This window comes from Lineus longissimus, chromosome 1 (assembly GCF_910592395.1).
Source record: "Lineus longissimus chromosome 1, tnLinLong1.2, whole genome shotgun sequence".
Classification (NCBI taxonomy): Eukaryota; Metazoa; Nemertea; class Pilidiophora; order Heteronemertea; family Lineidae; genus Lineus; species Lineus longissimus.
This window is the reverse complement of record NC_088308.1, coordinates 24,839,955-24,852,232: the sequence shown is the minus strand read 5'-3', so window position 1 is coordinate 24,852,232 and position 12,278 is coordinate 24,839,955. Positions and strand designations below refer to the sequence as shown.

General features: G+C 43.3%; 1 protein-coding gene across 8 annotated transcripts in view; it reads left to right on the top strand.

The window, feature by feature from the left end:
- LOC135493662 (titin-like) overlaps positions 1–12,278 on the top strand; it is a 134,793-nt gene that overhangs the window by 114,496 nt on the left and 8,019 nt on the right. For all 8 annotated transcript variants that reach the window (XM_064781214.1, XM_064781204.1, XM_064781195.1 and 5 more), the window contains 2 exons: positions 5–448; positions 2,245–11,586. In XM_064781214.1, the coding sequence (XP_064637284.1) occupies positions 5–448; positions 2,245–11,586 (9,786 nt within the window). The remainder of the gene's footprint in view (positions 1–4; positions 449–2,244; positions 11,587–12,278) is intronic.

Genomic DNA, 12,278 nt, shown 5'->3' with positions numbered 1-12,278 from the left:
AAAGATGGACCCCAAGATGACAGAAATGATTCCACGAAGTTTTACCAAAATGACGCTCCCGAGTTGTACACCATCCACGAAGATTCTATTGATTCAGCAGGCGAGCCTGTTGTGTTCCGACCACAAGAGCAAGACGAATATGGACAGTCAGATTTTGGTGCTAGCGATTCAGAGTCAGAATCAAGAAGAAGAACAGCTACCTCTCCAGAACCGATGCGCTTAGACTTGTCGTCAATGCATCAGGTCCCAATTGATGTGACGTTCGAGTCTGGCCTAGATGCAATTGGAGATGGAGACACAATTCAACATGACCGTTTGGAGAGATCACAATCTGTTGAAGTGGACCTACCAATGCGAGAGGGTAGAACCCGGCACCACTCCTCGCCAGACTTTTCTATACAGCATGAAAAGCTATTAGATGAGCTACGGGCAGCACACTTAGACAAAGGTACCTAGGCCTTTGTCTCCTTTAGCTTCCGCCAATTCCAAAAACCACCTACCCAATTAAGAATTTTATTTATTTGCACTTTGCCTTTTTTGCAAGAACACCACTTTTCCTTTCGTTGCTTTATTTAGCCCCTGTGCACTCCTGTCATTTAGTTCTTGTTCAAGATACGTTGCTATTATATTGCTACTACATCATCACAGCTGCTAAATTTCGTGAGTCCCCCCATCTATCTTTATAAGATTTACTTTATTGGGAAACTTTTTGCACTTACATGCAGTCTCACTTTTGTCTGGTTGTGATCCCTTAATACCCTTGCACGGAGGGAGGTACTCCTGTTGTTTGAAAGCTAAACACACAGTTTTGATATTATGGCTACAAAATAAATTCTAGCCCTTATGGCTGAATGCCCTTTTCTATGCATGGCAACGTATTACGCATTGGATTTTCAGTTCAGACCTGTTCTTTTTTGATGGAATTCTTGACTATCTGAACTTGCATGCAAAAAGCCATCTTTTGATGTTGTAGTCTATTAAAAAACAAGAGACTTCTCATGCTTCTAAGTTTATGTGACCAGATGGCTAAAATCTCTGCTATGTCAGTGATTAATTGAGTTGGCTGAAAAATATTGTTTTCACTTCCATCCAATGCAGGATATCAAGGGAGATGAAACTATAATGAATCTTTTTCAGAGTTATCTGTTTCTACTTAATCACTATATCTTGTCCTAGAAAAGTTTATTTCTTCTTAATCTTTCCTTAAGCAGAGGGCCAGGCCCTAGAACGGGATGAAGTGGCCCATGTCGAAGATTTGCATGAAGGTAGAGGACCAGTTTGAATGAAGCTGTTCACATCGCTTCTTAATCACTATTTGTTTGTCTACATACATATCGCATGAGAAGCCATCTTGAATATCTATGTCAGCAGTAGAGATTCTCTCGAGCATTATTCATAAATATTTTGAAGGACTTTTTGGACGCTAAGGATTATTCAGGACTTAATGACTAAGACAACTGGTAGAACATGTGTTAGGAACATGAAGTACTGCCATGCTGATACTGTTGTGAATTGCACAATAACTGAAATTCTCAGGAAGTTTCATTTTCTGTTGAAATATTTCTCACTGTCATGAAACCAATCTTTAGGCAAAAGGAAATCAGGGCCAACACAAATTTTTGTTCCATGATCCACATGTTTCCTTTGAGGTATATATCTTTAACATGATATTTTGGGCAATTCCCCTGGTCACTTCTACTGCTGACGTAACCTTCTCTTGATGTATTTTGTTCTTATGTCACTCTTTGACCATTATTATATGGACAAGATGGCTTTTCATCTGAAGAGATGAAGTCTGTAATTAATTTCGAGTATCTTTGTTTGCAGGTTTCTTCCAAGATTGATGCAGTGTATCATGCATGTCTGCATGGCTTGGTCTTGCTGCTAATCCAGTGTTGCACACCTAGACATCTTTAGTTCCGTCTTTTCATTTTGAATAAGTTGAAACCTCCTACTTCCCTCATACAGAAATTCAGTCAACATGCATCATGCGCTGTTCACATATGTTGAGTTTGTTGCTGCACAGTTTGTTACATGTTCTAATCAATTAACCCCTGAAACAGTCTGCCAAGCTGCGCCTCATGACCATTTAAAATGAATGTGAAAGAACGATGACGGTTTCATAAACGCTCAGCATTTTGCTTCATAACCGTCTATGCTTTTCGCCACATCGGTAGAAATTAGATTATATTTTGACTACGATAACAAACTAACATGTTGCTTTTTCTAACCTGATTTCTCTAGTTCCTATCGACCATGCTGTGAGTGAATTGGAATCAAAAACGGAAGAAAGAGACGCTGAGGATCAAATTTCCCCTAAGGCTAAGGGCTCTTTTGACCTAGATCTTGATGCTTCATCTTACCCTATCACTGAAACCCCTCCCGATAAACCTTCCTCTCCTGTTTCTTCACCTGACATTTCACCAGTTCATGCTGATATTACTGATATTACTAAACTTAGATTTGGTATTGGGCATTCGCCTACAGAATGTATCCCTGAGGAACCTGAATATCTTTCTTCTGACTTTTCTCAGCCTGAGCAGCTGGGAGCTTTTGATTCTCCAACTGAAGAAAGAACCATTGGTGTTCCTTCTTCTCACTCTCCCACTGAGCTGCAAACATCTGTACCTCCTAAAGACAGTGCAGCAGAAGGCACCACTACTGCTGCTTCAAGCTCCGATATCAGTCGTGCTGAGCTCTTGGCATTTGACAACATTGGTTTTGAGGGCAAAGAAACCATCGATGATAAGAAGCGTGCAGAGATTGAGCGACATGCAAAGACTGAGGAACAATCACATGAAGCCCCCTCTCCTGAAAAGATGGCTATTGCACCAGAATCTGAGACGAAACCCCTCGCTGCCACACATGAAGAGAAACACGAGACAGTACCCCAATCATTGCCATCACCAGCTGCTCCTTCTTTTGAACCCCTTCCATTGACTGGTAAACAAATCAGACACGATGTTGAGGCAAAACAGAAGGAACAGGAGGCTATACATCATTCCCGCATTATACGGCAAGTGTCGGAACCTCATGAAGACATCATGAAATCTTATGAAGCAACAGTTATTGAGAGTATCCTTGAAAGCAGATCTCATGAACCAGGACCGTCACCTACAGACCGCACTATGCATGCTAATGCATTCCGCATTGGTACTACAGAATATGTTTCTTCTGATACAGAGGAAGCCCGGGATAAGTTAACCAAGGCAGTCATTGGTGAACTTCCTGATGAGGAAGAAGAAGATGTTCCAGAGAAAACACTTGACCTTGATCTTGACCTTACACCTACACGTGATCAGCATACTACTGTCATTGTTCCAGTTACAACCGGGGAGAGCTCACCCGAGAATTCACTTGACAATTCTCCCGAAGCAGATCTGTCTGATGTTTCTGCAAACCCTGCTCTCAAAATGATACAGGAGTCTCACATGGAACAGGAACGGCAGTCTAGGCCTCCAATGTTGAAAGAGTATTCTGAAGACGATCATACCAAGTCAGGATCATTTGATTCAGAAGAATTGGAAACCAGCTATGACAACATACGAGAGATGCAAGAGGAATTAAGGAAAGATTTGTCAACTTCAGTGGAGCCAGAGGTTACTGTTTCTGAACCGACTGAGCCTGGTGAGAAGCCTGCATCCCCTACTGCTGAGGAAGACATTTCTGTAGAAAAGAAACAAGAAGTTCTCATGGTGTCAAGAGACTTCCCAGAAGAGCAGGATGTAGAGATACAGAGGCGTATTTCAGATGAACAGATCCGTGATGAACAACTTGAGACAATATGTGAGGAAGGAGGCAGCACTGATAGCAGTAAAGACAGACCACAAAGACCTGAAATTCAGAGAGTGAAATTTCAGGATGATTCCAAAGGCAAGGACATGCCGCCAAGTTCTGTATCAAGTGAAGATATGGCAACATCTTCCTCTTCTGAAGATAACCGTGAGCCAACATTGTTAGCAGCTACATACGATCTAGACTTTGGTCACGTTTCTCATGTTGTCAGTTCATATGATGTTTCTCCAGATAGTGTTGATAAAACTGTTGCTATCCCGTCACAAACAAAAGCCATTCTCTCTAGCCCAGAGGATGAAGTATTTGAAGCTGAGTCACCACAGAAACACAAGGCTCCTCTCTTATCCAAGGAAGTAATCACAGAAAGCATAGAAGAAGGTGAAACTGATCAATCAGACACAACTGAGTCAGTTCCATCTACTCCTGCAACCGGATCAAGCACTGGGAGTCAATCGCCAAAGAGTCCTTTTAGCAGATTTGAACGTCCGTTGGAGGAGATCTCTGAGCAGGAGCATGAGGTCAGAGCCAAAAAGGAAATGGCTACTACTGCAGATGAATCATTTGAGCTGGTTACTGAAGAGGACATGGAAGGGTATGAACAATACGAGGAAGAGATGCACAGATTACAGACAGCTGCAGAGTCAACACCACAGTCTTCAAGTGTCGTCCCACCAATATTTACGCCAGGCACAGTTGAAGAAGCAGAATCGCCAACATTTGAAGTGTCCCCAGTAAGCAGCAGTGAACAATCAGACAGGGGCCCAGTGTCTCCTTATGATTTCCCTTCAAGTGAACCATTGCCTGATGTAGCCCAAGCATCAGCAGGTGTTCTACCTACACCACCCCCTGAAATTGAATCTGAAGCTGTTGATGAAACACAACCCGAACCTTATCTCCACACTAATGGGCCGACAGAGATTGACTATTCACCTGAGTCTCCACTTCAAGCTACATTCCCTGGTCCATCAGAAACTCTTGCTACTGATGACCAAGACATTAGTGGAGTTGAATCTGAAGCAGCTGTTCAAGAAGAACCCATATCAACAGAGGAGGAGCCAACAACTCAAGCAGCACCCATTATTATCAGTGCACCTGCTGATGAGCCTCAGGTTACAGCAGAAAGTGAAGAAGTAACACAACCGAGTGAACCAGCTGTGATGAGTGGAAGTCTGGGTGATGATATATCAGTGCCAAGTGTAGATAGGATGGCTGCTTCAGACGCTACTCTATATGATATGGAAATGCCAGTGGAAGAGGTCACAACACAAGCTGCTGCACAACCTGTTGCAGAGGAAGAAAGGGATGAGACTCCACCATTACCTAGTCCTGATGATGTAAAAAGAATGCCCGTTCCATCTGTACAAGAATCTGTTTTACAAGAAGGGGCTCAGAGTACAGCTACGGTAATACCAGAAATTGACTATGGCACACTGTTTGGTGAGGCCACTCTTGATGATTCAAAGTATTCTGCTGTTCCCGAATCACTCACTCCTGATCTGTCGAAACGCAGAAAGAAAATAAAGGATCCTACAATAGATGACTCTTCCGAAAGTGAAACTGAATTGCAAGAGGTTATGGATCGCCAAGGCATACAGGAGTCCCAGGAAACTCAGGAGACTGCTGAGGCAGCTAAGACAAAAGAGGAAGAGCTCGGGGCATATGGAGGTACCCCATCACAAGGGCCACAGAGCGCTCAACTAGCTGAGGATGAGAAGGATGAACTTGAGGACTTTGAGGACTCAGAAGACTCACCTGAACCAGAAATAATCCAGGTTATGTTGGCAGAACCAGTTGAATCACCAATGGAAAGGCCAGATGTCGAATTCTCTCTTGTGGAAGAAGACAGGCCTGACTCAGAACTTCCAGAATTCGAGGAGCAGCGGCCAACATCAGAATCTTCTGCATTTTCCTCAAGACCTGAATCTGACTTGAGGGGTTCAAGTGGAAGTAGAACAGATTCGCAACTACGAGACCTGAGAAGTTCTGATGATGATACCAAATTTGAAAAGGACCAGCAGGATAACACTGAGTATGAGCGCCCACTTTCCCCCATTCCTGATGACAAGGCTTGCATAATCAATGATGACGATGACGAAAGTGAACCAAGGGTACATTTTCCATTTGGTGCTCTTACACCTGAACCAGAGCCTGCAGAACCAAGGAATGAGAAACTGGAGCAGACAGCTTCCGAATTTGTGCATACTGTGATTCAACAAGCTCAAGACCAAATGTTTCGGAATAATGAAAACATCACAGAAGATGCACCTGATGCAGAGCAACCCACTGAAGAACCTGTGGATTCTTTTTTAGACTATGAGGTGCATCGAGATAAACCTCCGGGTCCGGATGAAGAAGAAGATGGGATATCTGAACCCACGACTGAGGTGCACATAGATGACACTGATTATTTTGCAAAGCAAGGCTCTGAGGAAATTCCAGATATTACACTCACTCAACATTACCATGAAGAGGTAAATGAGGAAGATTATCCCACATCTTATTACAAACCGGAGGAGGAGAAAGAAGAAGAGGAGTCTTTTTTAGTGGATGAACCAGTTACGACTGAAGCCGAGGATGGGAAGGCCCCACTGGCTCCAGTGGTAACTGGGGATGACAAAATACTACAGGTGAGGGAAGAAGCTGGATCAGTTGGGAGTGATGAGGTTATTGCTATTCACCGAGACATCTCGCCACATTTTGGAAAAGACGACTTGGGTAAAATGTTTGAAGATGCTTTTGGTGAGAAGGTAGAGGTTCAAATGAAAGATGAGCCAATGGAAGAGGTCATGGATGAGCGCAGTCTAGATGAGATGGCAGAAACTCTTAATCTCGATCTTTCTTGGAGTACCAAATCAAGTGAGACTGCTTCTTTAGTTGATGAGGAAGAGCAGACAGAAGAATTTGTTAAGCCAGATGAGTCAGCTATCTCTATAGATGACATGAATGCCAAACTCGAAGAGATAGTTTCAGCTCCGGAGGATGTCCATGTATCAAGTTCGGAACCTGACGTCATTCTTAAACAGACTGATGACTCAGACTTAAGCAAGATGTATCTAGAAGAAACCTCAAGAATCACCCAGTTACACAGTAATGAATCTGAAGACACAATCACCCATGAGAAAGTGAAGGTTGAAATGGTTGAAACCAGAAAGCAAGTCACGGTTGATCTTACAGAAACAAAACTGTCAGAGGTGTTCGAAAGAGAAATTGAGCGGTCTGCTGTTTCTCAAGCCCTTTCCGAGGTAATGGAACAGGGGGCTAGTTTCTTTGAAGAAAGGTCAATTCCAGAAATGGAATCTCAGTCAAGTGAGCTCACCGAAGATGAGTTAATTGAAAGTTTGAGGACAGAGAAGTCAGAAGATGAACAAGAGGAGTCTGAACCAGTTGAAAGCCTTATGCCACACCCATCTGCTGACAGAATCGAAGATATTACTTTACTGCCTGCAAGAGCAACAATAGACTACACTCGATTTGATGATGCACAGCATGTTCATGAGGCCGTTCAAGTCCCAACTACTGTAAGTCTGGTCCATGGTGTCGATCCATTGTCTATTCCTGGTGAGGACGAAGAAGAAATTCAGCCAACTAAGGCTGATGTAGTTAAATCAGTAGATCCACAGTCTATTGGCCAAGAGGAAGAGGAAGAAGTAATTGAACCAACCAGAGCTGAGGCAGTAAAGTCGACAGAGAAGTCAGATGATGAACCAGAGGAGTCAGAATCAGTTGAAAGTCTTATGCCACACCCATCTGCTGACAGAATTGAAGATATTACTATATTGCCTGCAAGAGCAACAATAGATTACACTCGATTTGATGATGCACAGCATGTTCATGAGGCCGTTCAAGTCCCAACTACTGTCAGTCTGGTCCATGGTGTCGATCCATTGTCTATTCCTGGTGAGGACGAAGAAGAAATTCAGCCAACTAAGGCTGATGTAGTTAAATCAGTAGATCCACAGTCTATTGGCCAAGAGGAGGAGGAAGAAGTAATTGAACCAACCAGAGCTGAGGCAGTAAAGTCAGTAGATCCATCATCTATTTCCCAAGAGGAGGAAGAAGTAATTGAGCCAACTAAGGCAGAGGCTGTCAAGTCAGTAGATCCATCCTCTATTGGCCAAGAGGAGGAGGAAGAAATAATACAACCAACCAAAGCAGAGGCCGTCAAGTCAGTAGATCCATCCTCTATTGGCCAAGAGGAGGCGGAAGAAGAAATAATACAGCCAACGAAGGCAGAGGTAGTGAAGTCTGTAGATCCATCATCTATTTGCCAAGAGGAGGAAGAAGAATTAATACAGCCAACTAAGGCAGAGGCTGTAAAGTCAGTAGATCCATCATCTATTGGCCAAGAGGAGGAGGAAGAAGAAATAATACAACCAACGAAGGCAGAGGCGGTGAAGTCTGTAGATCCATCATCTATTTGCCAAGAGGAGGAAGAAGAATTAATACAGCCAACTAAGGCAGAGTCTGTGAAGTCAATAGACCCATTATCCATTCCTGCGGAGAAAGAAGACATTCCTACTGAGGCTGCCATCGTTGAAGGTACGCTTGCTGTAGAATCGGTCCAATCAGAGCAACCCATGACAGGTGATGAAGTTGAGGTTGACCAAGGATACTTTGTTGAGCTTGAGACTGTTGATGCTAGCATATCGGGCTCTGAAGCATCTGAAGATGTTGATTCCTTGATCGAGGATGTACCTTTAGGGGGAGCACCGGTTGAGGAGCACCAGGAAGAAGAAGATCCTGATAAAATGCATGAACATGTCCACAGAACTCATTCCTTTGAAGAAGTCCCTGAGGAATCATTCTGTGGTACAAAGACAGTGAAAATTGAATTCAGAAAACTGTCTGCTACCCAAGTTGAAATTGTCCAGCACACAAAACTCCAAACAACACATGAAGACATTGAAGAGGCAACTGGTGCTGAAGGGCTAGAGGAGATGAGAACTTCTACAACTACAACCACAACAACAACTGTGACCAAAGCTGATATTAAACGACCAACAGGTTTGCCTACTGAAATGGCTGATGATGATGAATCTGACGATGACACAGATACCGAACAGGAGAAAGCTGAAATCAGTGGTATTGCAGCTGATCTTATTAGTCCAGAGGACATTGAGGAGGACTCTTCCAGTGTTGACAGTTTCACTACCGTTGTTGCAGCTGATTATGATGAAGAGGAAGAGGACCGTTTAGCCGAGGTCTCATCCATGAATTCTTCATTTCACTCTGATGTCCATGGTGCAGTCTGCACAGAAGAACTCCCACAAGCTGTCATATCGATAGATGTTAGAGACAAAGAGGAAGAGGATCAGAGTGAGTCTTCATCGAGTAGTGACAAGTTTGAAATAATTGATAAATCAGAGTTGTCAGAGATTGATGTCTCAACAACAATTCTTGATACGGAAGGCTCAGAAAAAGACAGGTTCGAAATGGTCGAAAAGGAGGATCTTCTCGACTCTCCAAGCTCAGAAAAGGCTCAAAGCATTCCTAGTTTGCCAAAAAGCATTCCAAGTTTACGAAGTAGCATTCCTAGTTTACCAAGTAGTATACCTAGCATTTCTAGTTTACCAGATCTACCAGGATCGTCGCCAAGTTACACTGCCTCGCCAAGAGATCGTTTCTTTGCTAAATATGGAGAAAGTGATAATGCATCAGTGTCATCGTCAGTGCCATCATCTTTGGCTGAGTTTGAACAAATCGAGCAAGAGCTTCATCAACAAGAAATCTTTCAGATTGAGTCGTCAGAATTTGATGACATGGAACGCCTAACTCGACCAGATAAAAACAAAGAACAAGATAACATATCTGTCACATCCTCTCTCATTGAATTTGAAAGTCTTGAGAGAGAAGTCATGCAGTGTGAATCCACAGAAAAAATTACACCAGAAACGCAGAGTAGTGTCGGTGCAGGATCAGTATCCTCTCTGGCTGAGTTTGAGAGGCTAGAGCAGGAGTTAGATACTCATGGCGAGCGGAGAGATTCATATGACTCATATGAACGTAAGAGCCTTCAGTCCTCAACTTCATCCCTGTCTGAGTTCGAAAGGATTGAACAGGGGTTGATATTAGGCGAAGTAAAAGCTGAGGCTCAAAGAATCGTTGATCTCTTAGAGAGTGGTGAACTGCCTGGACCCTCTGGTACAGACAGTGGTAGTGGTAAAGGCTCATCGAGTGATCTTGATCAGAAACCTTCATCTGACAAGTCGGACTCAAGCAAAGACTTGCCAGCGGTGGGGGAAGACTTCGTTGAGGGCGTTGATCCCGCCAGTTGCAAAGGTGAGGTGGACGAGGAGGATGAAATGGACAATATTGTTCAACAAGCTGCAATGAATGTCGAAGGCTTTGAGAAGTTAGACTTGCCAGATGGTACAGTTCGCCATACTACTGTCATGGAATCATCTTTCATCTCGACGGATTCCTGTACCTGGAGTGCTGCCAGTGGCTTCAGTATGGTCTCACAGGAGACAGTCAGGTCTGCTGGTGGCAGTGCAGAGCTCATCCAGATGCCCATCAAAGAATCCCCAGAAAGAGAAAAGGACGCTGACGCCGACTCACTTGATGGAGATTATGCTAGCGTCGTGGCAGTTCAGCCGAAAGAGATAGACATGGACCAAGATTCACTTCAAGGGCAAGACGAGATTGCAAGTGATCGCAGTTTCTCACAAGAAATAGACACGGATTCTCTTCATGGCCAGGACTCAATCATGCAAGCTTCAATTGATTCAATAGAGTTTGATCAGAAGGTCCCTAGCCTGCCAAGCGATCATATTGACACTGATTCTTTGCTCGGTGATGTTGCAATGATCAAGTCTATAGATTCTTTGGAAATGGCAAAATCGGCTGATGCTGATTCTTTGCAACAGGACCTAATGCAGCAGTCCGTTGATTCTCTTACGGCAGATGACAAGAAGGACGCGTTTGTCATGATTAAATCTGCTGATTCTTTAGAAATGGAAGACCCTGCTACTCACAAGATTGAGGAAGGAATGGTCTCATCGGTTGACTCCCTAACTGAGCAGAGAGTGCCAGATGTCATGACTGATTCATTAGAGTTAGGAAGCAAAGCCAAGGATCCTGAGGAGCGGTTTGAGACGGATTCACTTGGAGGACAAGAGGATCCCATGCTGACATTTGGAGAACATTTTGAGTTGCCTCCACCTCAACGACAAGAAAGTGTCATGGAAATGTCGACTGAATCGGGTGCTTGGAGTCACAGTAGTGGTCTTTCTCATGAAAATATTAAATCATTAGATAGTAGTCAAGACATTATGACGATGTCATTTATGTCAATGGGTGAAATAACTGAAGAAGTTGAATCTTCAGCCACATGTAAGGTAGAAACAACTCGCACCGACACAAAAGTTTCGAAATCTGTTGTATCACGCCACACAGAAGCCGAGATAAGGCATGTACAGGTTCAACAAACAGAAAATATATTTCAAAGTTCTTTTGTTGACCGTGAAGGCAATATACGAACAGAATCTAGCACAGAAGAAACACAGTATGATCGGGAGGGTAATTTTCGAATAGATTTCGCTCAAACGCGACAGAGGAAGGTTTTTAATGTAACTGAACTTGAGCATCATGAACATAAGTCTGCAAAACGTGAACTTTCTGAAAGTAGTAGTGATGCATCAATGCGAGAGGTTCGGCCTTTACTTGACCCTCAGTCTCCTGATTCTGCCTCTTCACCCACTTCCGACTCCTCTCACTCTGACAACTGCTACTGCGGGCCAGAATTATCAGCAGCCGCGTCCAGCAAGGTGGATGAACCCACAAAACCAGGAGGTAGTACTTGCTCTCTCCCCTCTGTCGCATGTGCTCACTGCATGTTTGCAAGTCTATACTAATTTAGTTTTTTGTTCCTTCTGTTGCAGGTTATTGTCTGTGTTTGTTTATTTCAGGTTTAGTTCTGCTTCTGCACACTGGTTTGAATTGGCCAGTTGGGTTCATACCTTTGCAGGGTCTCGCTGCGACCGAAGCACAGGTTATCAACCTTGAGACCCTGGTTTTGTCCTAACTATTTTTTTGAAAAGATTTTTTTCCCTTGTCCTTGTGTATTAGCCATGGCACCATCCCTCACACTAACAAAAAATATATCTGCAAATCTTCTTTGAACATGAAAATTTTCCCTGCTTATATTCGTAGTCACGGGAAGTATTCTAGAAGACTGGCTCAGTTCAGACCATGCACCCTCATTGTGTAATAATGTGGAGTTCTCTTGTTTCAGGCTAATGCACACCCCACTTCAAAAAATACTCAAAATTCTCAAAAAGAATTCAAGTTCACAAATTTCTCATGATAGTAGATTTAAAAAATCTCTCCTGTTACTGGTTTACAGCACATCACTTATGCACTTGTAGACCAAATCCTAGTGACAATGCGATGATTGTATTTGGAAGATTTTTATTGACATGAGAGTGAAGAAATCTTAGGACAGAACTGATGAATGATTAAAATTTGAATGTTGCTATGGAACT